The 27146-nt window shown below is 39.9% G+C and overlaps 1 protein-coding gene across 1 annotated transcript in view; it reads right to left on the minus strand.

The window, feature by feature from the left end:
* The window catches only part of myo10 (myosin X), a 155569-nt gene extending 129011 nt beyond the window's left edge, over positions 1–26558 (minus strand). The window contains exon 1 of the mRNA XM_042429034.1: positions 26054–26558. Within this exon, the coding sequence (XP_042284968.1) occupies positions 26054–26074 (21 nt within the window). The 5' untranslated portion in view covers positions 26075–26558. The remainder of the gene's footprint in view (positions 1–26053) is intronic.
* Positions 26559–27146: the final 588 nt, after the last annotated feature.

Genomic DNA, 27146 nt, shown 5'->3' on the forward strand with positions numbered 1-27146 from the left:
CCAACAGTTGAATGACAATTAAAAACATTTCAAATTTCAATACTGTGGAGAGGTTTCATAACAGGAAGTCTAGTCCATTTTTATATGTATTTTTTTTTTAAAAATCATTACAAACTATTTTAATTTGCATTCACATTAAGGATCAATACACTCTAAATAGATGTTTATTTGTCTTTAAATGATAAAGTAATAATTCTTTTTAATTTAAAAGGCTTTAAAATTGTACTTTTTCTATCATATTCAATCTCACAATTCAATTTTTCCCCCATACTTTAACATTTTAAGTTTCTATATATTGATCACTTTAATCTTAAGATGTCTCTACCAGTAATATATACATATATACATTTAAATAAATTTTTTTTCATTTATGAATTGATTATAAACAATAAACAAAAATTTAAAAAAGTGACACACTGAGGACTCCATATCATAATGACTGGCTGTTGTTTTGGCGGCTCCATTAATTTGTCTGTCGTCCACACTGCAGACAGGCGGGCCGGTGAGCAAACAACCGCCTTTCTTTAGCTTTCCGTCAAACAAACAATGAAATATTTATTCATCCAAACCGGTCGATGAATTCCTGATGACAGCGGACGTTTGTTTGGCTGCGTCTCCTTAGTGCTGAAGATGAGTCTAATTTGAGTCACTGTGTCTCATTAACTATTCAACCAGCCCTCGTTATGTTGTTCCGGTAAGTTGCTCGGATAACCGATTCTTGATTCACGCTGTGGACGCCGATGACACGGAGGATTCATGATAAGTAAGCTGTAAATCGCAGAACAAAGATAGAAACGAGCGCTTTGAGACGGGTAAATTCCTTAAAACGTGTTAAGCGTCTGACATGAAATTGCTCCATTTACTACTTTGGTGCTGTCACATGAGCAAGAAATCTTTACATCTGAATGGATCTAAAAATGTATAAATGCAATTTCACTCCTAACAGTGACATGTTAATTGAAAAAGAGAGCAGCCGTTATCCTTTATGATGCTCAAAATACCTACAACCGCCACTTTTGATCCCTCGAAGAAGGCAGCAAACTGCTCAGTCAACAGCAGAAGACTTGAGCTCTACTGGGAAGCTCCTTGCATGTGAGTAATATATACATACGGAGCAGACACGTGCTAGAAAGAGCTTGCAAGTAAACAATGTGCAATGAATCAATTCATAAAGAAAAAACAAATGTGAACATGTCACAACCAATCTTTAAAAAGGTAAGACATGAAAAATGCAAAGACACTCCCTGAATATTTGATAGAGGTGGGTGAGTTTGGTTTCGAGCAGATGTTGATGTAAAAAACAGGTGTTTGTGTTTATAGCTTTGACCTTGCTGTCTCTAGAGGAATTGTTAACATGCACTACTTGTGTGTCTGCCTACGTGCACCTCGAGCAACTGTAAATCACAGCATTCGTGCGGTTCAATGGAGAAAACAAGACTCTTACATCTTATTCACAAACAGTGAATAAACATGTTCCTGTGCCACTTACACCTTCTTTTTCCAGGACGTTTAAAAATGGAAGCTGCACAAATCGAGGCTCTGTTTCCTTTTAAGGGCACATCGTTAAGACCAAATGTGTCAGAAGTGGTCAACAAGATGTTACAAAAGCAAATTGCACAATCCTTTGCAGCCCTCATTTTCCCATAATCCACTGCATGCCAATGAAACCTATCATCTAACCAATCAAATACTCCACCAAGATATGGTTAAATACACAGCTTCACTTTGTTGCTAGCTTTATTAAAGCTACGTCATAAACAGAAAATGTAAACCTATTTTGGCGAACATATAACAATCATACAGGTGAGCAGCTGAGATGTGCATGGTGCTGCAGGAGTGGTTTGAGACATTTCTGTTAACATTTTGATTCTGTCTTTTGCTGTAAAATTGGGTGATCACTGGAATCTAATATAGCCAACCAGAACTACCATCATTCATGACAGAGCAAGCTACGAATCTGTCACCGCTGCCGTTCAAGCCTGCAGGAGGTGAGCATTTTGGATAAAAGATATCTTTACGTTGGAGTATTCCTTTTATGATGCATTGGGCGGTCAATGTGAACTGATAAAGTCATTTGTAAATCCACCATGCAAATGAAAAAGCCACTCAAAGGATACTGCATCGCAACTTGCTTTTGTGCTGATCTCCACAATCTTGCACATGCACGCCACAGTCTATATATATATAGCTGGAAGTGGCGAGGTGTGACGTCATTCATTGGTTTCATTGGTTTGAAGCCCAGAGTTGCAGTTTATGGTCGGCACCATCTTTTCCATTTGTAGCCAGGACCTTCCAAATAAGAAGTGCAGGGTGTTGCCTTTCACACTCTGCAAACACGCCCCGCTACCTTGGACCCAAGCTAACGCTAGCTTACTGGGAACATTGGGTGCTGCACACTTGGGCAAACATTAGCTACTTTAGCTAAATTGTGCTAACAGGGCAGGTATGGTAACCAATACAGAGACTTTATGCTTTTGTCGACTTTAACAGCGGCTTTCCCCTTGTGTTTGTAGGTTTGTCCACAGAAAACTTTAATTGTTGCAGAGCATAACAACTTTATAGTCATTAATGTGTTCTTTTGCTATGTTGAACCTTGGAAGTGTAACTTCTATTCCTCCATTCGAGCTCTGCATCTGAAAAACGTTTTCTACTCAAATTCCAATCTGCTGAAAGCATCCACCAAACTGCCTATATTAGACAGCAAAAACAGCTTCAAGTTTATGTTATTGCTGATCCAACACTCTCAAGTGTTATCTGGCCACCTGCACACTGTGACCTTTTGCACATTCATTTTTCTTTTTCTTCAGCTAAAGAGCTCTTCATTTTCTTTGAATTAGCTTGTTATTTAAACATCAGTGCCAGCACCTAGTCGTTGGCCCGGCTACAGACGACTGAGAAGATGCTTTTGGCTTCCCGTTTCAAGACAGCCACATGAAACAACAAAAGAGGGGAAGAGTTGAGCTCTGAGCCACTTTTAACCCCCCAGATAGAAGATAAACACACTTATCCTGTTCATGCAAGAAAAGACGAACACGTTCAAAAGAGATTTCAAGAAGGGCTTTGAAAGCAAACAGCTTTGAAGTGAAGAAATTCTAACTTGCTTTTCCTGTCTGCCGGCCCTCTTCCTGCTTTTCAATGGGAGTATTTTTTCTATGCAGCGGCCATTTTGGGTCATTCTCATACCAGTGAACGCAGGGTGCAGATAAGTCAGAGGTAAGAGATGATTTGTGTGGCGAAAACTGACTAGAAAAACCAACCCTCAGCTGTTCAAAGTCCAACAGCAGGTTTGAAAGAGCAGCTTGCAGGTGTAAAAGTGGCAGCAAAACGTCCGTAAAGAGCATGAATGCAGTCAACTAACCCTGCACAACCGAAAGTAAAAATAAATACTTTTCCATTTGTTTTTTTTTGAATGAAGAGACTCTTTAAAGCTGTTTTTGGTTTTGCAGAACAAAGCGACTCTGAATCCCACAAGCCCAGGCTGTAATCTCAGTTATGCTTGCTGGGCAGCTTCCTTGTTTTCTCCTCACTGAGTCAAACATGCAACATCCACAGAAAAAGCCAATAGGGTTTTGTCTGCCATTTTTAGTCAGGCATTTCTAAGGGGGGCGGGGGGCCTCCATTGCCTAAAAAGAACCGCTGCTGGGATTAGTAGTCTTTCTGTTTTAAGAGTAACTGGCATTTTCATTCACATTTAACTTTTTAATTTTACCTTTAGGAGATACATTAGAAAACTATCATTAAAACCCATGGAAGTGTTCCAATGAAACTCTGTAGATAGATCAGACTTGGATCGAGCTACTATTGATTACATTTTGGTGGTTAAGTGGATCTGGGAATTCTGCCTTTAGATGATTATTGTTTTATAGCCGCAACTAGAAAACTGAAAAAGATGGAAACTTGATTTCAGATCCTAAGGAGGAATTTGCAGGATTACCAAACCAACTCAACTTGTTATTGGTGTAAAAGCAAGATGTTCATGATCATGCAGCCTACATGACTCCTAGTGCTTCCACGAACAGATTGGACACACTTTTCCAATTCCCTTGAATGAGAAAGTGTGTCCAAATCAATCGACTGGTTCTGTAAATTGGGAGAATGAGAGAAGAGTTTGAAGGTTTCTAACCTCAATCTGTTTCTACTGATCAGTGGGTTTTTTTGTCCTCTTTCAACGACAAAACAAAATTCATTTCTGAAAACCCCATTGAGTCATTTTTTTTTTTAACTGCCATGAAGAAACCTGTAACTAATAAAAGGCTTGCAATAAAATAATACTAATAAAAGAATTGCATTAAGTTTGCACATTTGTAATTCATTTTTATTTTTGAATAACAGAAAAAAAACAACTTTTAATCAAGTGGAAGATTTTATTTTCAGCTCTAGGGTCATTTCTCAGAGACAAAAACTAATCTGATTGGTTCAGTGAAATGGGCGGGCAATGAATTTCAGTTTTAACAGAAAGTTATTGAACTCACAGTGAGTTTATAATCATAAAACCCAGTTCCAAAGAGATATAATTTGACGTTTTTAGACACTTACTCGCTTACCTGCCAAGAGTTAAATGAGAGGAAACACCATCAGTGAGCTTTAGGAGTAAGGACAAAAACATATTTACTCATTTAACATTTCACTGAGACTCCACCTCACCTTGCATGTTATAGAACAAACAGAAGGATCCAAAGCCCCCATCATCACTTTGTGTATCCCATCACAAACACTGGATAACGGCTGCATTTATGTATTGTCTGTCTGTTCTGCTTGTAACCACACAGATTACACTTTCATGAAGCCAGACAACAGGAAACCCAGCTCTTGATTAAATAAAACCACATTATTTTCCTGCCCGAGAGCCATTGGTCAAAGGGAGATCAATGGTGGACTGTCTGCAGGATTTAATGTATGGGCAGAAAAATTGAAAACAGGGGTGATAAAGGGATTTGAACATACCTAAAAAAAATCAAGGTCATAACTTGTAGACATGATCAAAAAGTCAATCCATGAAGTAAAACTAGTTCCTGATTAATCAAACGTCCCCTCTGTGACTCATTAGTCACCCAAATTGAGCATGTAAAGCCATTCGTCTCCGCCTCTGTCTGAAGCAAACGAGACAAATCAAACTCACGTGAGGAGAGGAATTCCCAATTCAAAAAGACTAAAACTGGTGTTTTTCCAGAGATTCTTGAACTTTCTGCAGATCAGAGGCTCAGGATCAATGATGACCTGACGCTGAACTAACTGGGCTTAGACCGGTTTCTACCACAAAGACCACTTAGGCCCATAAAGGAGGGAAATGACCAAACTCCCCTCGCTAAAGCCCACCTGACCTACTTTCTCCTGCTGTCTCCCGCATGTTTGTGTGAGCATGAGAGAATGTTAAGGCATGTTTAAGACAATGTTTGTACAAGTGTGTGTGTGTGTGAGGGAAAGTGAGTGTGGTCACAAAAGTGTGCACACATACGACTGAAGGGAAACGGGAAATGAGGGAAATGGGGAAATGACTGGGGAGTAATGGCGACAACAATTTTTGAACCACTCAATTCTCACAAGATTTCAGGGCGAGACTTCTTAAAGAAGAATGTTTTATTTCTCTGTATGGTTCTTTCCATAATGTTGTCAGATACTTAACAATCTGAGCCTTTCAGTGGCAAAAACAAGCACTTTTAGTGGGTGTATACTGACCGACACCATTGCCTCAAAGGATTACATTGCAGCCCATTTCATAGCTGCAGCAGTCATGCTCAATGTTGGACCAATTTCAAAAATTGTTGTCTCCATTAGTCATTCAGACACAGAACGATGGGAAAATAGGGTCCAGGTTGAAAAATATCAAAGTTTCCCTTTAATTGTGCTTTGAGGAGGTGCAGGATATTATGTGTATATATATTGTGTGTCCCAGTTTAGTGTGTGTGTGTGTGTGTGTGTGTATGTGTGTTATGGGCTGGCAGCTGAGGCCAGCAATGCCATGTGTTGCCCAGCTGTGGTCGCCTGGCGTTGGTTTCGCAGACTCGTAGCAGAGGGAACGGGCAGAATATAAATACTGTCTTCCCTTCTCTGTCTGTCTTTCTTCTGTGACAAACAACAGACGCCTTGTTGCACAAAAGAGGGGCAGTTTTACCCTGAGAAACACACACACACACTGTGAGGCTGCACAAATTAAAAGGCAATAGCTCGCTGTGACTTGAAAATATCTGCAGCTGTTTTAAGGTGTGGAAGGATGGCGACACATTTAAGTAGGGCTGGCTATTGTTTAAATTTGTATCAATTACTGATTCCGGTTCTTATCACTTCCTGTCTATAATACCTTGATGTTTTTTGGGGGGAGTTTTTTGAGCGAGTTAAGAAACTAAAATATGTTTAAAGGGGTCATACCATGCACATGTCTAGGTCTAAGTTTATATTCTGGGGCTCTGTTGGAATATCTTTGCATGATTTACAGAAAAAAACACATCTTATTTATCTTATTCAGCCCCTCAGTTCAGCCTCTGTCTGAAACAGGCCGTTTTAGCTCCTGTCTCTTTAAGGCCCGCCTCCCGATGAGCCCACTCTGTTCTGATTGGTCAGCTTCAGCAACAACAGAGGTCGAATTTCACTTCTTTTTCTCGTCCTTTACTTGAAATGGAAACTTTTTAATTATATCATACATTTTAGAGTTGAATCAGATCCGAAATTTGCAAGTAGGCAACACATGGAAGCAACAAAGACTACAGAATGTTTGTGAGCATGTGCGAACAATCTGACATCATCATGAGGAGGAAGTAGAGGTAACATTGCAAATGAAGCGTTCAGAGCAGGTTTTTAAAATTTAGACAGCTTAATGCAGTCTGACATAGCAATAAAGGTTTTGGGCGGCAGTTTAATTCCTTCAGTACACTTTATTGTGCCACCGCACTGTGAGGAGCAGCAGCATTCCTTTGGGAAATGTGACACACAAATGCAAACTGTACACTCAAAATTTGGCTACATCTGGATTCATACAGCTGTGGATTCATTTTAGTCACAATAAACAAAGGTTTCCTTGTCAAATAGCGTCTAAACAAACACAGAAACTTCTTACAACACTCCTGCCACATAACCCAACCCTCCACTGTCTAGCAAAATATGGTTAAAAGTGCAACTTTTGACTCATTCCTCATAAATGACCTTTTCAGTCTTGGGAGAATATTACAACATCAGCTGCTCTGTTTTAGCTCAGTCACAATGACTCACATACTATTGTTAATCAGAACACCAATGGAGTTGAATGAAAAAGTTTTTAAAGTCTGGTTGACCATGATGCAGAAATCAAAGCCAAATGTGACTTTTCTTTTGGTTGTTTTTCCTGAGTGAACATGCCACATTCACTTCAATGTGGAGTTGCTGCCATGTGCTGAGTCACATCAGCTAAATAGAAAATGCTCCTCAGGGATTTCTAGCCTTTCAAGGTATTGTGAGAAAATCCAGCACGCACTGACTGTACTCGATCAAAAGTTTGATTTTCTTCTTATCTCGTGCAGTCCTCACTGACCTACATTCCCACGTTCTGCCTTTAATTTCTGCATTAACTCTATCTGGGACATATTTGAGTTTGGAGAACAAGCCTTGATCTTCAGGTATGAAAACTCTTTGAAGTCACCTGACCCAGTAAACCGCAGAGATAACCTTGTTTAGTCCGTCTCAAGGCTGTTCGCTCAGTTTACTGTGAGAAAAAGGCCTGATCCCTGGACACACTTCAACTCTCAGAGCTTTTAAACTTCCTCTAATTACTTTATTGCTTTTTTGGAAATGTGTCAAGTCACTGAGTGCACTCGCAAAGGCAATCTAATAATTCTGGTGGCCTGGCGGTAGACGATCTGGGTTAAGTGGCGAGTCGAGGGTGGAATTAAAGGATAATTACTTTCCAGTGGATGTGTGTAAACAAACTGGAAGGGTCTGCTTTATCGCAGTAGACCCCAAAGTGCATTTAAATCACCGTATTTCACACAGTGCAATGAGGAAACTGTCCTCTGAGATGCACATAACGGTACAGGTTTCAAAAGAGACATCAGTGATGTCTCAATAGCTGCTAAAGAGTCTTGCTCAAGGACATGTTGACAGGGGGGTACACATCCTTTATCAAGACACCATTGAGAAACAGTACTTATAAAGATTTTTAGAGGGACTCAAACACTCAAATAGTACTTCAGAAAATAGTTTACCTTGAAACAAGATGTGTTTCAAGCTTAACAAGGCGAATCCTTGTTTAAAAAGTATTAGATTAAATTGAAAGATACAAGGGAAGAAATAGGTCAACGAAAGCGTTGAGGCAACACTGATTTTCCAAATGCGGCTGAACCACAATATCGAGGAGATGGCTCGATATTAAATGCAACAAAGACAGCGTCTGTTGTTTGAAAATGAGTCAAACTAAAGGCATCCAGAGTTTCGACCAACAACCCAACAAAAACTGTTTATTCATCGGTCAACATTCCTCACAACAAAACGGGATAAAAACAGGCCACACGATGACTAATGAGCGCTAACAAGCGGAGTCTCTGCAAACTGGACCGGAAAACATGTCAGAATTCCAGCAGTCTGGTTCTTTACACATCATTTGGCTCGAGAAGCTTCACTAAGAAGTTCTTCAGTCTGCTGAGTATTCCAGGAAGTCTTGATTTGACCATACCACACAAGTCATCATCAGCAGATTGAATATGCTAAATTACTAACGAGGTGTAGATTGCTTAAACGTTCCATTATGAGGAGCATCTGTTTGTTGGCTTAAAGATTGAGGTTCATTCTTTGTAGCTTAATGGACAAAAGTCAGTAAACACCACTTGTTGCAACAACAAATCAGTGACTGTACTTTGTGCCTTTTTTACACTGACAGTCATTGAAATGCAATTGAAACAACAGTTATAGAGTTTTAGTTAAAGTTTAACCTTGATGTCCAGACATTTTGTTGATCTGCAAATCATCCAATCAGTGCTCGCTGAAGCACATCTCTCTTAACCTCAGCCAGCTGAAAATCCTCAGCAGCTACAGTAGAGGTGCTCGATCTCTTGCTTGTGTTATATTTTTATAATAAAGTATGAAATGACAGTGTGTAACGTGTTGGTTGTGGCTCGTAGTGATGAACATACAGAGAATTATCAGAGACTCTGCAGCTCCTCTCGGCTTTACGGAGCTTTATAGTGAGTTTCAGCTCATTGTTTATCTTTCCGGCTGCAACTTTACTGTTTTGGTTCACTGGCAGCTGTTTTCAAGGGAAAAGCTCTAAAAACCTACTGTACACTACCCGACACAGCTAGCTGTAGACTAGCTGGTGAACATAGTGGAGCATTTGGCAGCTAAAGAGCCAGATATTTCCCTCAGGAGTTGGTGGAGAACAAAAACAGAGCTAAAAGAGAGTGAATATTGGACTTACATTCACCAAGTGGACAGAAACACGACTCCAAATGAATAATAATGGTGATCTACAACTGCTATCTGTGAAAATAAGCAACTGTTTGCTAACAAGGGACTTAAGGGAACTTTACCGGGACACATGAAGCTTAGGTGTTTCATTAAAGACTTAACTTCATATGTTCAGAGGCCGAAGTTCAGCAGTAAGGAAACATTGTTATAGAGAGACGGTGATTTACCTTGCTCTCTTTAACCCTCTAACTTCCTCTCTGGCTAAGATCACTACTTTAATGTGAAAATAAAGCGTCTACAGAGCAGAGTGAGGGAAAGAGAGCATGATGGGAAGATGAACATGAGGCTGAAGTGAGTCTGTAGCTGCTGCTTATTTACTGCAGCTTTTGTTTGGAGCAACTGGAACCAATCTGTTGGTTGTTTCAACAGTTCACTTACTGATAAATCAAAGGAGTGTCATTTCTTACTTATCATACACAACAGTCAGTTACAAAACAACAACGTGGCATTTTGTGAAAGAGTTTATCTACATTAGTCACTGGATGTAGAAGCAAAAGTAAAAGTCCTGAACTCAACTGTCCTGCATTGTACTTGAGTGAAAGTAATGACAAGTAATAAAGAAAGTGTCCAAACTAAAAGTGCTTTCATATAAGATGAGAAAGAAAATGAGACCTTGATGGAATGAAGGAAATAAATGAAAGAAAAGTCATGTACAGGTTGATAAAAACTCTTCACATCACATGATCTGCAAAAGACTGAATTCAAACTCAATTTTGAAGCGAAAATTAACAGGAAGTAAAGTTTAAAGTCTTCAGAAAAAAATGGAAATTTGAACATCTAATTCCATGACAACTCTGCAAAATCCACCTGCTGAGGAAGACTGTTTAATTTAATAGAAAGCTCCACAACAGCTGCTAAATGCACCTTGTGGGTTATTTAGTCAACTGTTGTTTCCGAGGTCGAGAATGATCTTTTAATCTCAACTTTCAGATAATGTTTAAACATCATTGTGTCACCAAGCAAGGGTGTTTCACCAAGTCAGGGTCATATTTATCTTATGTTGAATTTAAACATATTAATCCGGTAATTAACAGCTGTCAGATTAATGCAGGAAGAAGAGTTCAAACCAAAAATTTCAACCTAAATGTGGAGGAAGATTATAACGCGAGCTGCAAACCCAGACCTCGTTGCTGTCTTTCTCCCCTGCAGCCAAAGAATCAACATCAATATTTAATTGAAAAAGTCATGTTGATCACTGTAATTGCTTTTAATGGACATCAAGAATCAGGAGTGACACTGTAATGTCTGGAAAGAGGAGGAACTCTGATTGCCTTTTTGGCTCAAAGCTGCAAAAAAAAAAAAAAAAAAAAAAATCAATGAGCCGAATTAAATTGGATCCTTAATGACTCAACTTTCCAGCTTTTCCTAACAGCACGAATAAAAACAGTCTGATGTATCACTAAGTAGTTGAAGGAGCCCTCAGGGGAAGAGACCTGCACTCTTATAAGGTAACAGGATCACATGAGAAGGAGCTAATTAGTGGAAATTGATGTTTGGTTTTTCGGGTTGTGCTTCGCCTGCACTTGTGTTGTGTTGTGTTGTGTTGTGTGTGTGTTTGTGTGTGTTTGTGTGTGTGTGTGTGTGTGTGTTGTGGTTGGACGGGGGTTTCCAGGAAGCTGCTGTCAACACAGAGTCTAGGATCAGATAACCCTCCTCCTACTTCTCTCTGTGATCTGATCAGAAACAGAAGTGAGCGTATAAGAGATGACAGGGACAATCAATGACGTCCTTTTAAAGTAACAATGACAACATTCAGACTTTATGAATCTGTGTTGAGTTTATTTTGTGACTTTTTTTTTTTTTTTTTTCACAGCAGAGTCTTGCTTCACACTCTGGTCACTAAAACTAGTGTTCAGCTGTCGGGCCGACAGAGCAGCTACACCGCTGACAGCTGAGGGATGAAGGCCTTGCTCAAAGGCTGTTCAGCAGTGGTTGTTATGAGGAGTTCTGATACCTGAACAAACAGACTAGAGCTGCAAAATAAAGGGGCAAGTATTTGGATAATCAATCAATCGTTTAAGTCCATTTTAAAAACAGAAAATGCCAAAAACTACATGTTATTTATGAGGATTTGCTGCTATTCTTGCTCTTGTGTGATGATAAAATCATTATGTTTGGATTTGGTGGAACAAAACTTGGCCTTTAGGAGACATTTTTGCACTATTTTCAGGTATTTTATCAACCAAATGATTAATAGATTAATTGATAATGAAATGATGTTTATTGGCAGACCTAACCTAACCAGACCTTGTGCAATTTTGCCACAAATTGCTTGTTCCAGTCAAGGTTTTTTGAGATCTTAGGGCGTTTTCAAACTTGTGTTGTTTTATCCGGTCGAATCGGTTCATTCCCCCCCCCCACCTCGGTACAATTTGTTTGGGCGGATCTGAACACAGCAATCGTAGGCAGTTAAAAGTTCAAGGTCTCAAGTTTTCATGGCCGTTTTAAGCTCTAAAATTATTCTTTTTCAGTCCACAAGTTCAGGGACAGTCTAGCAATTCAGAAACATGCAGCTCTGAGCCCCAAAATAATAATAATAATAACTAAAATGTTGGGATGAGGATGAATCAGGAAGCATAAATCAAAAGTTGCACAGCAGGACGAGTTCCTTTAGACACATGTTTGCCCTTAGAGGCGTTTTGTTCTGCCCTTCAAGGGAACGGAAAAAAAAGGAAAATAGCTTCCTTCCTGCAGGTGTCCTCATTAAATTATCACAGTGTTTTGTAGGCCAGGTGTGTGTGTGTGTGTGTGTGTGTTATCCAATGTTGTGTCACAAGTGTAAAGTGCCTTTAAGCATATTATAAATTACAACACCATACTGTACAAACCGACCTCACCTCCGTCGCCAACTCCTTTTGTCAGGTGCATATTTTTCTGGCTCGCCGAGACAAAAAAGAAATAAACCAACATGCGCAGGCGAGAACACGCAAATCATGACGTAACCTTGAGAAACCTGTCCGATGAATCTCTCATAATGTTTGTTTTAGTTAGGTCTATTGTTCTGGTTTAATGTTTTTTATTGTTTAGTTTGTGACATCAGTTTAGCATTATGCAACAACCAGAAAGTAACCTTGATATGAATCTTGGTCTAAAAAGACTTACATTGATTTAAAAACACACACATTCAGAGGTAGTTCTTGTTTCAGCAGGTCCGAAACACTCGACACGCTCGTCTTTCTTCAGCTGCACCTCTGCGGCGGAGAGAGCGACACCTTGTCAGTGAATATAAATCAAACGCCGTTGGATCCAGAAATTTCCATTCCTGCTTTTAATTGACCATTTCAGCAGCGGGGGAACAACGACTCAGCGGGACGTTCAGAGGATTAGTGTCAGGAGAACGTCTCAGATTAAAACTCATTCTGCTGGATTTTGAAATATTTGCCTCCGCAGCCACCGAACCAAGAAATGACCTCTCATGCCGCGGCGGCGGCAGCGGCGGCGTCGAGGCTCCCCGTGTTACAGCGGGGTTGTACAGTCAGTCTGCAGTCAGGTTCACGTCACACACACACACACACACACACACAGGACGAGTGACGGTTTTTCACATCTTCTTAATGGAGTTTCTGCTTTATTACACACGTGAGAGGGGAAGTCACACAGAGGTCAGGTGACATCAAAAGGTCATAACCCGTACGCACACACTCTGAACGTCCAGGTGAGCGTGTTTATAAAAGGAACACACGCTCACTTCGGCTTTAACTCAACGTTGTTTGACAAAATAATCCGAGCTGAAGGTCATTTAGCTTCTTCCAGACGCTTCATGACATTCCTTTCTCTGACGAAGACCATGACATGTGGTTAAAGCTCTAGAAAAAAGCTAGAAAGTGGACCTTGAGTTCTTTTTGTTACCGGTGCCTAGGTCAAGAATCGACTTTCACACTTTAATCTACGTTTAAGGTCTTTATTATCTTAACTTATTGCATATAGACACAAATATCCATCATGTTACATTTTCTGCCATTTTTCAGAAAAAAAATATCCAATTTCTCTGATTCCAGCTTCTCAAATATGAATATTTTCTTGTTTCTTTAGTTCTCTGTGGTTGTAAACTGAATATCTTTGGGTTGTGGACTGTTGGTCGCAACAAAATGAAACATTTGAAGACGTCACCTCGGGCTTTGGGAAACAGTGAAAGCCATTTTTCACCATTTTAAAGGCCAATCTAATCAATTAATTGAGACAATAGTCAATAGATTCACTGATAATGGAAATACTGGTTAGTTGTAGCCCTTAAAATGATCTTATATCATGAAAAAAAATCAAAATAAAAGATAGTTTGACTTTTGGAAGGAGTCTTTATAACCTTAACTTCCTGTATATAGACACAGATATCCATCATGTTACATCTTTTGCCATTTTTACGGGACAAAATGAGACATTTGAGTCATTTTTCACCATTTTAAAGGCCAATTATTTGAGAAAAGAGTCGACAGATTCACTGATAATGGAAATACTGGTGAGTTGTAGCCCCTAAAATGGTCTTATATCATGAAAAAAACCCACTTATATTAGGGTTGCTCTTTATAATTTGGCATGTCGGCAGCTAAACATGACAAAACAAAGATAGCTGAGAGTTTTTAAATGTCTTTTTGTTGGAAAGGAGTTGCTTATTGGCTGCTGTTTCACTGCCAGCTTTTGGATCTGCAGATTTCCTATCAGCCACGATATCAAGACAAGAATTTCACCTTTTGTAAACAGTGAATCTGCAGCATCTCTGAGCGCAGCCGTGTGTGTGATCCGTGCCGTTACAATAACTGGATTTTATCTACTATAATGCAAATTCAACTGATAGATAAAATCACAATGAGGTGAACGCAGCCTTCTACAACACGGTGATCTGTATGGACAGACGCATGTGGAGGGAGAGCGAGAAGTTAGGAAGCGCCAGAGGAATGTTTAGAGCCATCCGGGCAGGAAGACAAGACTTTGTGGAAAGCCAGAGGAGAAACGTAAAGAAGGAGGAGGAGGAGGAGGAGGAGGAGGAAGAAAGTGACAGAAGGAAAGAGGCTTGACTAACAAAATGATTTACAGTCACCGCTGAAGCTCCGGAGGACTTAGCGTAGAGGCGATTTGACATGCTTCACACAAAACCACACACACAAGGGAACCAGCTACATGTTTAAAAAGAAAAAAAAAACAGAGTTAAATAACAGTAAACTACTGCACTCATGTCAGGGCTGATCAGAGATAGTGAATCTGTGTCGACTTGCTCCATCAGTTTGTGTTCATCTGACTCACATGATCGATTTTTACAGATTTTTTTTTTTTCCCCTAGTAGTCACATGCATTTCTATTTCCAAGCTCCATGCATCAAATAGAAAAAAGAAGGAGGTTAAGTTTTCATTTCTTGTCTTGAAACTGTCAAATCTAAACTGTTAGATTAATGATCTGACAACAGTGTGTATGAGTTGTGCATTGAACCACACACGCATAGACACAACTGGACCCTTATTTTTTGTCATTGATTTATGATGTATATAATGTATGTAAAAAACATCATGAACAATGTCACACAGGTATAGATTATAAAAGGGATGGTTGACTAATTTTACATCTTTGTTTAAAATTTCATCAGTTTTCAAGGCGACTGCAGCCGTTTATTACACATTATAGGAATGATGGAACTGTTTGTGTGTCCATTTTTATATTAACATTTAGTTTTTAGGGAGTAGTTTTATGATTCATCGCATTTTTCCAAATCTGACAATGACTTTTTAGTTATCGTTGGCTTTCTTTGTGTTGTTTCTGTCACGGAAAATGAGAATTTTTCCATTTTTTTGTTGATTAAAATTAAAACTGAACTAGATTAAAGAGCTTGAACATCCTCTAAAATGACAAACGCGCAGCGAGACTACTTTAATTACAGATTTAAATCCTGTAACCCTGGAACCGATGTGTGCACAGTCAAAACATATGTGTGAGATCAGCCCTCCTGAACCACACGGAGCCTGACCTCAGCAAACTACGATGGCCTCTTCATCACAATAACACAGACCCGCATACACAAGGCTGTTATTGTGGCATCTAAATCATGGATTAACCTACAAAACTCAGACAAGAAGCAGATGTGAGAGGAAGTCAAGAGGACAGCGGTACGGAGCAGTCAAAAAAAAATGTCTTATCTTAAAAAAGGAAAAATCTGAAGTAATCCTCCTGTATGTGGATCTGGTCTGCGGGATCAGCCCTGCGGTGTCTCTGCCGGGTTGTAAAGTCTAGTTTTGTTTGGGTGGATGTTTACTGCTCAGCGTCGCTGGTTGTTGAGAAACATCTAGAAGTTCTGCACCTCAATATGCGCTGAATTTGAAAAACCTGAAGGTCAGACACTCAATAAAAAAAAGTTACTGAATTGTTTTTGTGTGGTTGATCCGTTTCTTGACTTTATTAGCTGCTTTGATAAATAACAACATATCCGCAGTGGATTAAACATTTACTGAAAACATAAGTTCTTTTGACTTTCTATTATTTTGTGACTTGCAGTTGATTATGATTCTGCAAAACACTCAACTGGTTGTTTATTAAGTATATTTAGCTAAACCTAAAGCAGCCTAATGCAATAAATCCTCCATTCATTAACTTATGATGAGACTTTCCACAGTTATACTTAAAAAATCAAAACAATTATACATGACAAATAAATATCCTAGAGATCTGAATCCACTGTGTGTCATGTATGATTGTTTTGATGTGTTATATATGTATATATATGTGTGTAACTACAGTTGACTTTATGGTTATTTAAGGCTGTTTGTGCTGCTGTTGAATTGTATTGTATCATATTTACAATGTTTTGTCATCCCTCATTGATGTAAAGTGGACCAAACATTAGTCTATATTTGATTTTAAGGAGGTTAAATGTAAAAATGTTAATCGTTGTGTCATCTTTTGTTATTACTTATAGTAATAGATCCTTTTTAGACGGAGTGGCGCCAACAAAAGGTTGGGATGAGCTCTGTTCCCTTCAATAAAACCTTGTAGGGCTTCAACTAATGGTTGTTTTCATTATTGATTAATTTGTCAATTATTTTTCTCAATTAATCAATTAGTTGTTTGGTGTATAAAATGTCAGAATGGCGACCAACAGTCCACAACCCAAAGATATTCAGTTTACTGTCACAGAAGACTAAAGAAACCAGAAAGTTTTCACATTTAAGGAGCTGGAACCAGAAAATGTTTTCAGTTTTTCTGTAAGAAACGACTCAAAAACATTAATCAATTAAAGAACAGCTGCCAATTGACTTTCTATCGGCTAATCAATGAATCGTTGCAGCTCTGAAACCTTTTCTTTTTGTTGTGGTGCTTCACTGATGCCTGCAGTGAAACAAGAGCTACAGCTAACGATACAATTCATCCCACATTAAATCAATTCATCATTCAGTCTATTCAATGTCAGAAATCTGAGATACAGAATGTTTCATCACAACTTCAAAGAGCCACAGCTGAGAACTTCACTTGTTTTGTCCGACCAGCTGACAAAAAAACTCAAAAAAAAAGTAGCAAATCTGCACAACAGAGGAACTGAAACTAGAGATTCTTTGGTGTTTTTTGCTTGAGGGAGGCTTGAACAATTTTCTATTGATCAACTACAGAAAAGTAGATCTAAAGCTCAAGACACTGATGTGTTACTGAACCTTTTCAGGGTAAGTAAAAAAGTAAGTAAGTAAAACTTTATTTATATAGCACCTCTTTAACACAGGTTGTGACATTGGGACACAAAGAAAATAGGACAGAAAAACCATGAAAGACACATTCAAGAACACATACAGTCATCACCCAGAAACACACACATGAATTTATGAAATGTTATGAGAAAACCATTCAGTCAACAGATTCAGCTGAGATTGTTCCAAAGTCTGGGTGCCATGGCAACAAAAGCACAGTCGCCTTTGGTTTTTAGTTTGGCACGTGGTACGGCCGACAGGTTTCGGTTGGAAGACCTCGGTGACCGCGTGGTGGTTTACGGGTTTAGTAGCTCGGATATACGCAGGAGCTAAACCGTGTAAGGCCTTGAAATCAATCCTCAACTTCATGCTCGAAAGCGACAAACGTCTTCTAGCTTGAGTCCAACGTCTCTACTACACAGGACGCCTATTAAAACGATCAATTTATAAACGTCCACTTGCGGACCACATTCCCCCCCGCCTGTCCACCGCAGCCGCTGGAGGAAATAAAAATAAATAGGTTTCCTGTCTGGGCTCGGGTCTGGAACTATCAGACTTTGTTTGATTTCCCACAGTCACAGTTGCCCCTCTGCCCCATATACAGCCAGTTGAGAGCTGTGAAACCAGTTTAAGATGGAGTGCAGGCGGCTCTGGCTCACATCCAGAGTGTCTGCCTCCTTGAGAAGGTGTTATTTCAGCAGCGGCGTGAAAAGCCCGGACCGAGCCAGCTGCCAAGCTTGGCAGGCTCTCTGTATGTCTTATCTTTTTTTTTTTTTTTTTAAACCCAGGCATTAAAATGACGTGAGAAATAAGATACTGACTGCCTACAGTATGTGTGACTCTGGAAAAGAATATTTTTGTTCCAAACTTAATTAGAAACCCTGAGATAAGTCTCTAAATACAGTCGCCTATTTATGTTGTGCAGCGTGCTTCAATGGAGCTCAAGATCAGATTTGTTTTATGTATGTTGTTGTTTTTATCCTGACAACTGACTTCTTACTCTTATTGTCATTCACCTATAAAGCACTTCTAACTGCACTGAGGTGCTACAAGTGCTGCGACTAACGATTATTTTCATTATCGATTCATCTGCTGATTGGTTTCTTGATTAATCGATGAGTTGTTTGGTCCAGAAAATGGTGAAAAATGTCGATCACTGCTTCTCAAAGCCTGAGGTGACGTCCTCAAATGTCTTGTTTTGTCCCGACGAACAGTCCACAACCCGAATATATTCAGTTTACCATCATAGAGGATTAAAGAAACCATAAAACATTCACATTTAACAACTAATCAATTAATCGATAATCATTGCAGCTCTACAAAAGTAAAGTATACAAAGTATAAAGTATGAGAGCTGCAAGGATTATTTTTAACGATTTTGTCACCAGTTCAGACACTTTTTTTTGTTTGATTCACCTTTAAAATGTCAAAAAATAATGAAGAAAGTCACATCACAGTTTCCTAGAAACCAAAATCAAGACGAGACATCTTCAAATGTTTTGTTTTGTTTTGTCCGATCAGCAGTCCAGAAACCAAAGATTAAAGCCTCTTCACACTGTGTGAGACGAAAGTCGACAGTCGTGAGAGAAACGTGGTGAAATCTTTGCTTATCAAACCAAAACAGCGTCATAGATCTCACTGTGAGACTCGTCCACCGTCGAGTGATTTGGAGCTTTGGCCACTGTTTCAGAAATGGAAGACCAAATTCTCACGATGTGACCGTTGCTACAACCCACAACTACAAACCAACCAATCAGAAAACACTGGCCGGTGTGACATTTTGTGAAAGCAGCTTTGTGAATAAAGTTTAAGGGGAAAACACACTCGTTCTCTAACTCTCCTTAATGTGTTCATGCCAAAGAAACCAGCAAAACGAGCAAACGTTAATTGTTGTTGCGTCGTCTAAATTCACCTTTACAATGATATAAAACTGAGAAAAGCAACAAATCTTCACATTGGAGAAGTTGGAAATGGAAAATATTGATCATTATACAGCATATATATGAAATCTAAAGGATGAATTAGTGGAGGGAAACTCTGGAAAGCTGGAGTCACTATGGGGGATAAACAGGAGACATGTCAGAGTCTGAGGAGTCTAAGATGCATATAACTGATTGGTCACTTCTCAAGGTGACCTGAACAGACAAAAACTGCAGCCTGAGCAAAAGTTCAGCTGTACGTACGACACAGTTGTCCTAAACAGCGAGGGGGAGCGAAGTGTGTGGTGGTGGGGGTGTGTGTGTGTTTGCAGCGCACAAAACGACAAATCTGCAAGCTGTTTAAATTCCTTTCAATTCCTTCTGGCTGCTCCACAGGTATCAGGTTTCAGCTTTAAACAAGCCAGAGAGAGAGAGAGAGAGAGAGAGAGAGAGAGAGAGAGAGAGAGAGAGAGAGAGAGAGAGAGAGAGAGAGAGAGAGAGAAACAGAGGGAGGGCAAAAGAAAAACGCTCTGACCCAGCAGCGTGACCCGGCACGGTTGAAACCATCGTTAAAATGAGGAGGTATAAAAAAAATTTTAAAAAACGGGCAGGGCTGGGTTGTTTGTTGTGGGGAGCCCTATTAACGTCTGATGATTGCGCTGTTACGTTTTATGGTTTTAATGAGAAATGCAGACTCGGTGCTGATGCTCGAGGGAGGAGGAGGAGGAGGAGGAGGAAGAGGAGGAGGAGGAGGAGGAGACGTGGAAGAAGTCTGAAGGAATAAAGAGCTCTGTGCGTTTTTTTTTGTGCGTCGGGTTTGGTTGAAAAGTGCAACGATTAGAGATTCTTACAGCCGCATTTTGGAAGTCTGTGTGTGTGAATTTATTACCAGCGTGGAGCTCTCAACCCTCGTCGCCAACGCTGAGCTCCGACTGCTGCAGACAAACATGGAAAAACTAAAAAAAAAAAATCGATGAAATCCTGACCGTTAAGCCTGATGTGTGAATTGCATCAGATCGGCTGCGAACACGACGTTGGATGATTGATGATGAATAGAGCACTTTTAATTAGACACATTTCCAGATCATCTTCATCATCATCAGGCTAGACAGCAGTGAATCTTGTCATAGACTACATTCATGACATGTGATGATGTCATATTCGTTTTATTTGTGAAGTTACGGTTTGGAGGATAAGAGCTGGGTCGCACATGTCAATCGTCAAAGAATAAAATCCTAAATGTTCCTCTCGGCTCTTTATTTATTACATCATTTTATGAAACACACCTGTTGTTAAGGTGCCAACTTGATATCTATTCTTTAGCCTATATGTTATAAATAGCCTGATATTGCTTCATGCAGCTCATTAGTGCGTATGTTGGGGGTAAAATGGAGCCAATCCAGACAAAAATTGGAGTTTCTATGCATCAGTTACTTTAATATCCAAATATCAGCACATATCTGGTGTTTGGGGGCAGAAAGATCTAAGAAAATGTCAGAAAAAGTCCTTGACGAGCTCCCAGAGCCTGAGGTGAAGTCTTCGATTTACCTTTTTTTGTCTGAACAAACAGCAAAGATATTAAATTTACAATGATATAAAACAGAGAAAAGCAGCAAGTTGTCACCTTTGAGAAGTTGGAACCAGTGAATGTTTGTTCATTTGCTTAATAAATGACTCAAACTATTCATAAATGATCAGCATTGTTCAAAATCCTCAACACACATCATGTATCTCCAAAACCTCAACCTGTCATGATTTATGAAAAACGCCTAGTTGCGTGGCTTTTCAATGCTTTAGAAGTTGAAGAATTTCCTCAAACCAAAAGGGAATAATTAATTCAGTTCATCAAAAAAAATAAAGCTCATAAAATTACCAAGTTTGGATTTACATGGTTTTCTTTCAGGCATGGACGGTGCTGGTGCTGAACACCGAGACTCAAACACTCCAATCGTCAGAGCTCATTTTGATTCCCATGGAAACGAGATATTTTCTACTCCTTTTCTACTTAAGGAGCCTTTAAACTGTGCAACAACAACAACAACAACAACAACGGTGCAAGTTTATCACATGTGTGAGATGCTTCTAATAAAAGTTTGGTCACAATCTGTTTCCAGCTGTGCAACAACAGTCAGGACCAAACTGTCCAGACTGTGTGATGAATGTCTGGTGAATCATAGCGATACGATGCAAATACATAAAAGTAGACGAGCCCGGAGACGTTTCATCTGCAGCTCTGATGTTTTAAAAATGCAGCATAATCACACAAACGTCTTCTGTCATTGTGGTTTGTGTTTGTCATGAACATATGAAGGAGAACGAGTGTTGTTTTCCCACTAAACTTACAAGATGTCACACTGTTTATTGTATTCAGTGTCATTTCACATCATATTCTGATCGGTGTGTTTGTTGATGTGGGTTGCAGCAACAATCGCGTTGTGAGAATGAAAAATTTCACCATGATTCTCCCACGATTGTCAACTTTCTCGTCTCAAACAGCCCAAAATCAACAACAGTGTAGAAACTGTAGATAAAACTGATCAAACTGGTTTGTAATTCTTTATGATATAAAATCTACTGGGGCTTAAAGTTAAAAAAAAACCGATGCACAGAAAACGATCATTCAGGAAATGAACCGGTTAGTTGCTGCCAGTTTAGAGGAAAATAACTGACCAATCACAGCTGAGCATGTAGATAACATGCTCAAAGTTAAACAAGGCTAAAGGCTGATGAGAAGCAGGAGACAGCCTGCTGCTTTTGAATCCATATGTGTGAAAGAGGTGTGATGGGATCCAGCCGTGCAGACGGTGGGAAAATATGACTTTGCCTGGACGTGTTGCTATTTATACACCGTGTGCTTTGATAAAAAAAAAAAAAAAAGAGTTGCACCATCTCTCTGTTATCTACCGTTGTACCTGTTCTCCAGAGTCTGACTGCTGAATGCATTTGACTGACGCTGTGATCGCTGCAAAACCCTCAAAACCCTCACCTGAGGCAGGATCCTGCTCCTCCACGCCCACCAGTTCAAATAAAAACAAACCCTGTAACCGTCTGACGGGCTCAACCGACTGACTCCGCTGTGTCAACACACACACACACACACACACACACACACACACACACACACACACACACACACACACCCCACCTTCAAACGTACTGCAGGTCTTGCCGCCTCAGAGAGCACAAACTGATCCACTGCTGACTGCTGATTGGATGTAATAAAACTTGATATTGGCCAATCAGTGACTCCCACAGACCAGCCTGAACTAAACTAAACCTGTTTCATCTTTTCCAGAGGTTTCAGAGGAGAAATATTTTGTGTGTGTTAGTGTTTTAAATGACCACAAAATGTCTGAATGAGATATTATTTCTGTGGGATACGATTTACAAATCTTTCCAAAAGATAGAGAACAAGTTTGTGGTTTTAAAAAGGTCAGTTTTGATACTTATTCTGTGCCGATATGCTTATCAGGGTGAAAGTGGTTTTGAAATCACATTTCAACCACAACCGGACTACTGGAACCAGATTGACACCATTTGTAGAAAGAACCATGTTAAATCCAGAAAGTAAGAGAAACAATGATTATTGTAAGTATAGCTGTGCTAATGTCCATAATATCAGAACTTGGCCAGAATTCAATATGCATTAAGAGAATAATATCCATCCATATCCCTAAACTGTCACCCTGTATTAGAAAACATCTGCAACTTAAATCCTGCAGCTCTGCCGGTCTACCTGCGCTGGTGATTAACACTTTAAATAAAGTTCAGCTCATGCAGTAAAGTTCTGCATCGAACTAAAACCTGCAGCGGATCTAAAGTTACATCGTTGGCGGGTCAGAAAACCGATCAGAGCATCTTCATAACGGCTCCAAGAAAAAAAAAATGACCGAGTGACGAAATCTGGTGTCTGAATTTGCGGTCGGACTCTATTTATAGTCCCTGGACTGTTTTGGCTGCAGCTCAGTAATTAGAGACGAGAAACCTCCTGCAAAAGGACGCGTCACTGTCAACACGTTCATGTCTCTACAGTTTGGGACGTTGGAGGTTCGCTGTATTTCTTTAGCTCGTTTTTTTTAACTTCAGTTCCTCTTCTTGGCCTCCTGAGCTCAGCAGATTATATTAACAAAAGATCAAAACTGTTGTTCTCAGTTTCTGAAAGCTTCTTCAGATGGGACAGTTTCTCGTCTCTGAGCTCCTCCCAGTACACTGTAAATCAGAGTCGGTTCAGTGACCGCAGACAGTTAAGTGTTGAAAATGACACATTCTTTAAGACTATTGTATTTAACACTGGCTGTGTTTTCACTGGTCAAACTGTTTCTGTGAACCTGCAACTGAAATCTCCTCGTGTCCACAGAAGAACCGGCAATTTAAAAGTTAATAAACTGACGTTGTTGTCTTCTATAAATGAAGAGAGGAAAAGTCAGTACATGACATCTCATAATAAACCCAAAAAAGTAACTGAAACACAAACAAACACAAATTAAATACAAAATTTTGTGTGTAAACCACCTAATTTTTTTGCAACACCTGAAATTTCCAGCTTAAACCTGAAAACCTACATATTGGATTTAACAGCACTGCTCTATTCAAAACTCATACAAGTGCATGAAAGACCAGGATGTTACAACAGGTGAGAACAAACAAGGATGCAGATATGCAGACAAACATGATGCTTAATGAGTCTCAGTTTGCACAGACGAAGAGGAGCAGCGAGAAGTTTCTTTAACGCGGTAAATTTGCTGAAGGAGTAAAACCGGTCATCTTAAAGCAGGGCGGCTGAAGGTTCGATGCCCTTTATCAACAAAGTGTCTTTGTCCAGCCTCAGTCACTGCGAGTTCCTCACCAAAAAACTGTCCTCAGTATAAATATGAAACACTGCAGTTTACATTCCTCTCTCTCCTCAAACCTCCATCTGTGGCCGCTGGCTGGAAGCTGGTTTACTTCCTTGTCAAATGCCCTTTTTCCTTTAAGACTGGGCTCTTTGTTTCAGCTGCGATTAGCTGGCAGATATAAAGGCAGGCAGGCCGATATTTGAGACTATTGTGCACGCCTGCCTGCTTCTGGCGCTCAGAAATATTCTCTCTCTTTCTCTCTCTCTTTCTCTCTCTCTCTCTCTCTGGACTTCCAGGGAAAGCTCAAAGCAGCCAGATGTAGGCTCGTCATGAGACACCGCTGCAGGAAAACAACCTTAAACCTCAGAGTGTTTGCTTTACTCAGCCCGAACGCTCACACAAGCACCGCCGAGCTCAGTGAGCCTTGTGACCTTTGGCCTTTCGCTCTGCTGAATACCTCTCCGGAGTTTGAAAATGCATGAGCGCCAATGAGAGAGCAGGCAGGAAGCATTTTTTTTTTTTTTTTATAGCTGTCTAACCGTTACACCACTACCTGAGGAGAAACCGGTTTTAAATCGCTTCCAGTTGTGTGTTTTTTTTTTCTTTCTTTCTCTGAGCCAATCTGTCAGCGACGCGTCATTCCCTGTGATGACAACCTAAACTTAAGTGTTTTCCTAAAGGGCCCCGGAGCCCAAAAGGAGGAATGAATCAGGTGTTGCTGCCGTTACCTGGCCAACGTCATCACACAGAGAGGTGTGGACACTGATGTCGTAAATCGACCGCAATGAATGCTTATTAGCCGTGAGTCACGACTTGTAGAAGATTTACACAGAAAGAGTTTCAGACCAACAGGAAGAAGCACCTGACAGACAGCGCTGAGGTTAAAAACCCCACCTCAACGCTGACATGATGACAAATGAGTGGAAACACCTTAACGACGTACAGCAAATTGATTGTATTAAGATACTTTTCCATAAAACAAAATATGGATTTTCTTTTTATTTCCTGCAGAAACTGTTTTCAATCAGTTGCTAAGCAACTACTGATTGTATCAACAATCTATTAATCTGCTGTCTACTTTCTCAATTAACTGATCAATCGTTTGGTCTAATGAAACTCGGCTTCTCAGTGCTTGAAAAATCACTTGAATGATTTAATTAATTATCAGAATCCTTCCTGATTAACTTTCTGCTGATCGACTAACTATTGATCGACTATTTATTTCAGCTTGTTACATGATGCAGCCATGAATAACTGCATTTCTTTGAAAAATTAATGGATTTTTTTGGATTGTACAAGCTTTTTTGCCTTATAATGATCAAACAGCTGAAGATAAATTTTGAAATAGTTCAGATACAACTTTAAAACGACCAAGCAAACATGATAAACAGCCTATAAACATTACATGACATTAAAGTGATGATTAATAAGGTTAAAAACAGCAACACTGGAGGCGATAATCAGCTGCAGAGTAAAGAAGAGTCTCATAGGTGTTTGCACACTAAACCCCGAAACTGTCCTTTAACATTCAACAAGCTGCTGGCTGGTGGGACGCCAGGTTCAGACTTCTATTAATAGCTTTACAGAAGGTTTTCTACTTGGAGGAAACGAGAAAAGAGGTGCGGAAATACCAAAAGATCCACTGGGACCCAGTCCAAACCCCCCAGTCTGACCAGCACAGTCCCCATGATAGTCCTATGATATACCGATCAGATCCTACAGGGACTTTCAATGTGTGTGTGTGTGTGTGTGTGTGTGTGTGTGTGGCTTTCAGTTTTAGTGCTTTTACTCCTCTCATATGTCTGACATTTCAAACAGTCTTCACAGTAGGTCTGTAGTGAGTTCGTGATGACCTCATCGTGCTTTATGGTCCCATTGAATTTCCATATTATAGCATCTTACTCTAAATTTGAGTTTATGGTCAGTTTATTGCACGTGAAGGTACTTTATCACCTTTTATGTCCTTATAATTAATAATAAATACCCATAAAAGCGCTTTCACTGTCTCTGAGATGCTGCATGAAAAGTTCATTAACAGAATGTTTAAAGAGGTTTTCATATTTTTTTTAGTTCATTTACAGAAGTCATTAAGGAGCAGGAGTTTTCATCATGCAGCATTACAATCAAACAGATGAAGTTTTAAAGTCCAGAGCGTCCAACATGTTGCATGAATGAAGCAGTGAAAGGGAAGAACTGAGCAGCGCTTTCTTACCTCCGTGAAGAAATTATCCATTGGCTTCGTTATTTTAATCCCCGAGGATTTACTGTATGGAAACCGCGCGTCCAGTCAATCCAACTCATGTGTTGTTAAGTGTGATTCCAACCAAAAACAAAAAAAAAAAAGGAGAAGCAGATCCGAGAGTTTCAGTCCATGATCTTCCTCCTGGAGGTCTGCAGGATGGAGAGGCAGGCGGTCAGTCAGTGAGGAGCTACAGTAGTAAATTTACTCTTTGTTTCATGGGTTACTCCTCCAACAGAGACACCAGGAGTCCTTCAAAAAAAAAAAAAAAAAAAAGCTTTCGGGTGCTCTCCTGCTCCCTGAAGCCCCTCAAGTCCTCCTGTCGTTGCGTCTCCGCGCGTCACTTTTCGCCCGCAGGTCCGTCTGGTTGTTCGGTCAAACAGTCTAAACGTGCAGCAGGAGCGAGTAAACTGGAGGCCGGTCAAACTTTGGAGACAGTCGGTCACTCACTCAGTCACTTAGACCGGTGGACAATAATCCTGAAGCTCCACCTACCTACCCGCCCGCCCGTCCTCCTCCTCCTCCTCCTCCTCCTCCTCCTGCTCCTGCAGCCCCGCTGCCTCTCGGACTCCTCCTGCTGTCAACATATGGAGCTCAAGTAGTGAAGGTGATGATAGTTGAGAAAGTTTAAATACGTGCAGTTATAGAGTTGATTCTGATTAGGGAGAAACTGTAGATCACATAATGCTTCACTTGTCCAGATATATAAAGAAAACCTGATTTTGAGCCTGAGAGGAGCCGCTAAATGGACTTTGAGTTTGAATTGTTTTGTCAGCTGTTGTTTCCAAGGTCAACAACGAACTTTGAACCTCAGCTTTTGACCCAAACATGACCCGAGAAATCTTTAAAATCATCATTAAAAATGAAATTTGAAAATCTACATTTCCATGAAATATGCCGTATGAACTCCATCTGCTGATGAAAACCATGTGGTATGATCAAAAGCTCCAGAAAAGCTACTAAATGGACATTGGCGTCCATTTAGTAGCAGAGAATAGAAAAAAAGTGTCATGTTTAAGCATGAAAGGAAATAGTAGATTGGTAAAACAACTCCAACTCAAGGTCT

Source organism: Thunnus maccoyii, chromosome 12, assembly GCF_910596095.1.
Source record: "Thunnus maccoyii chromosome 12, fThuMac1.1, whole genome shotgun sequence".
Taxonomy (NCBI): Eukaryota; Metazoa; Chordata; class Actinopteri; order Scombriformes; family Scombridae; genus Thunnus; species Thunnus maccoyii.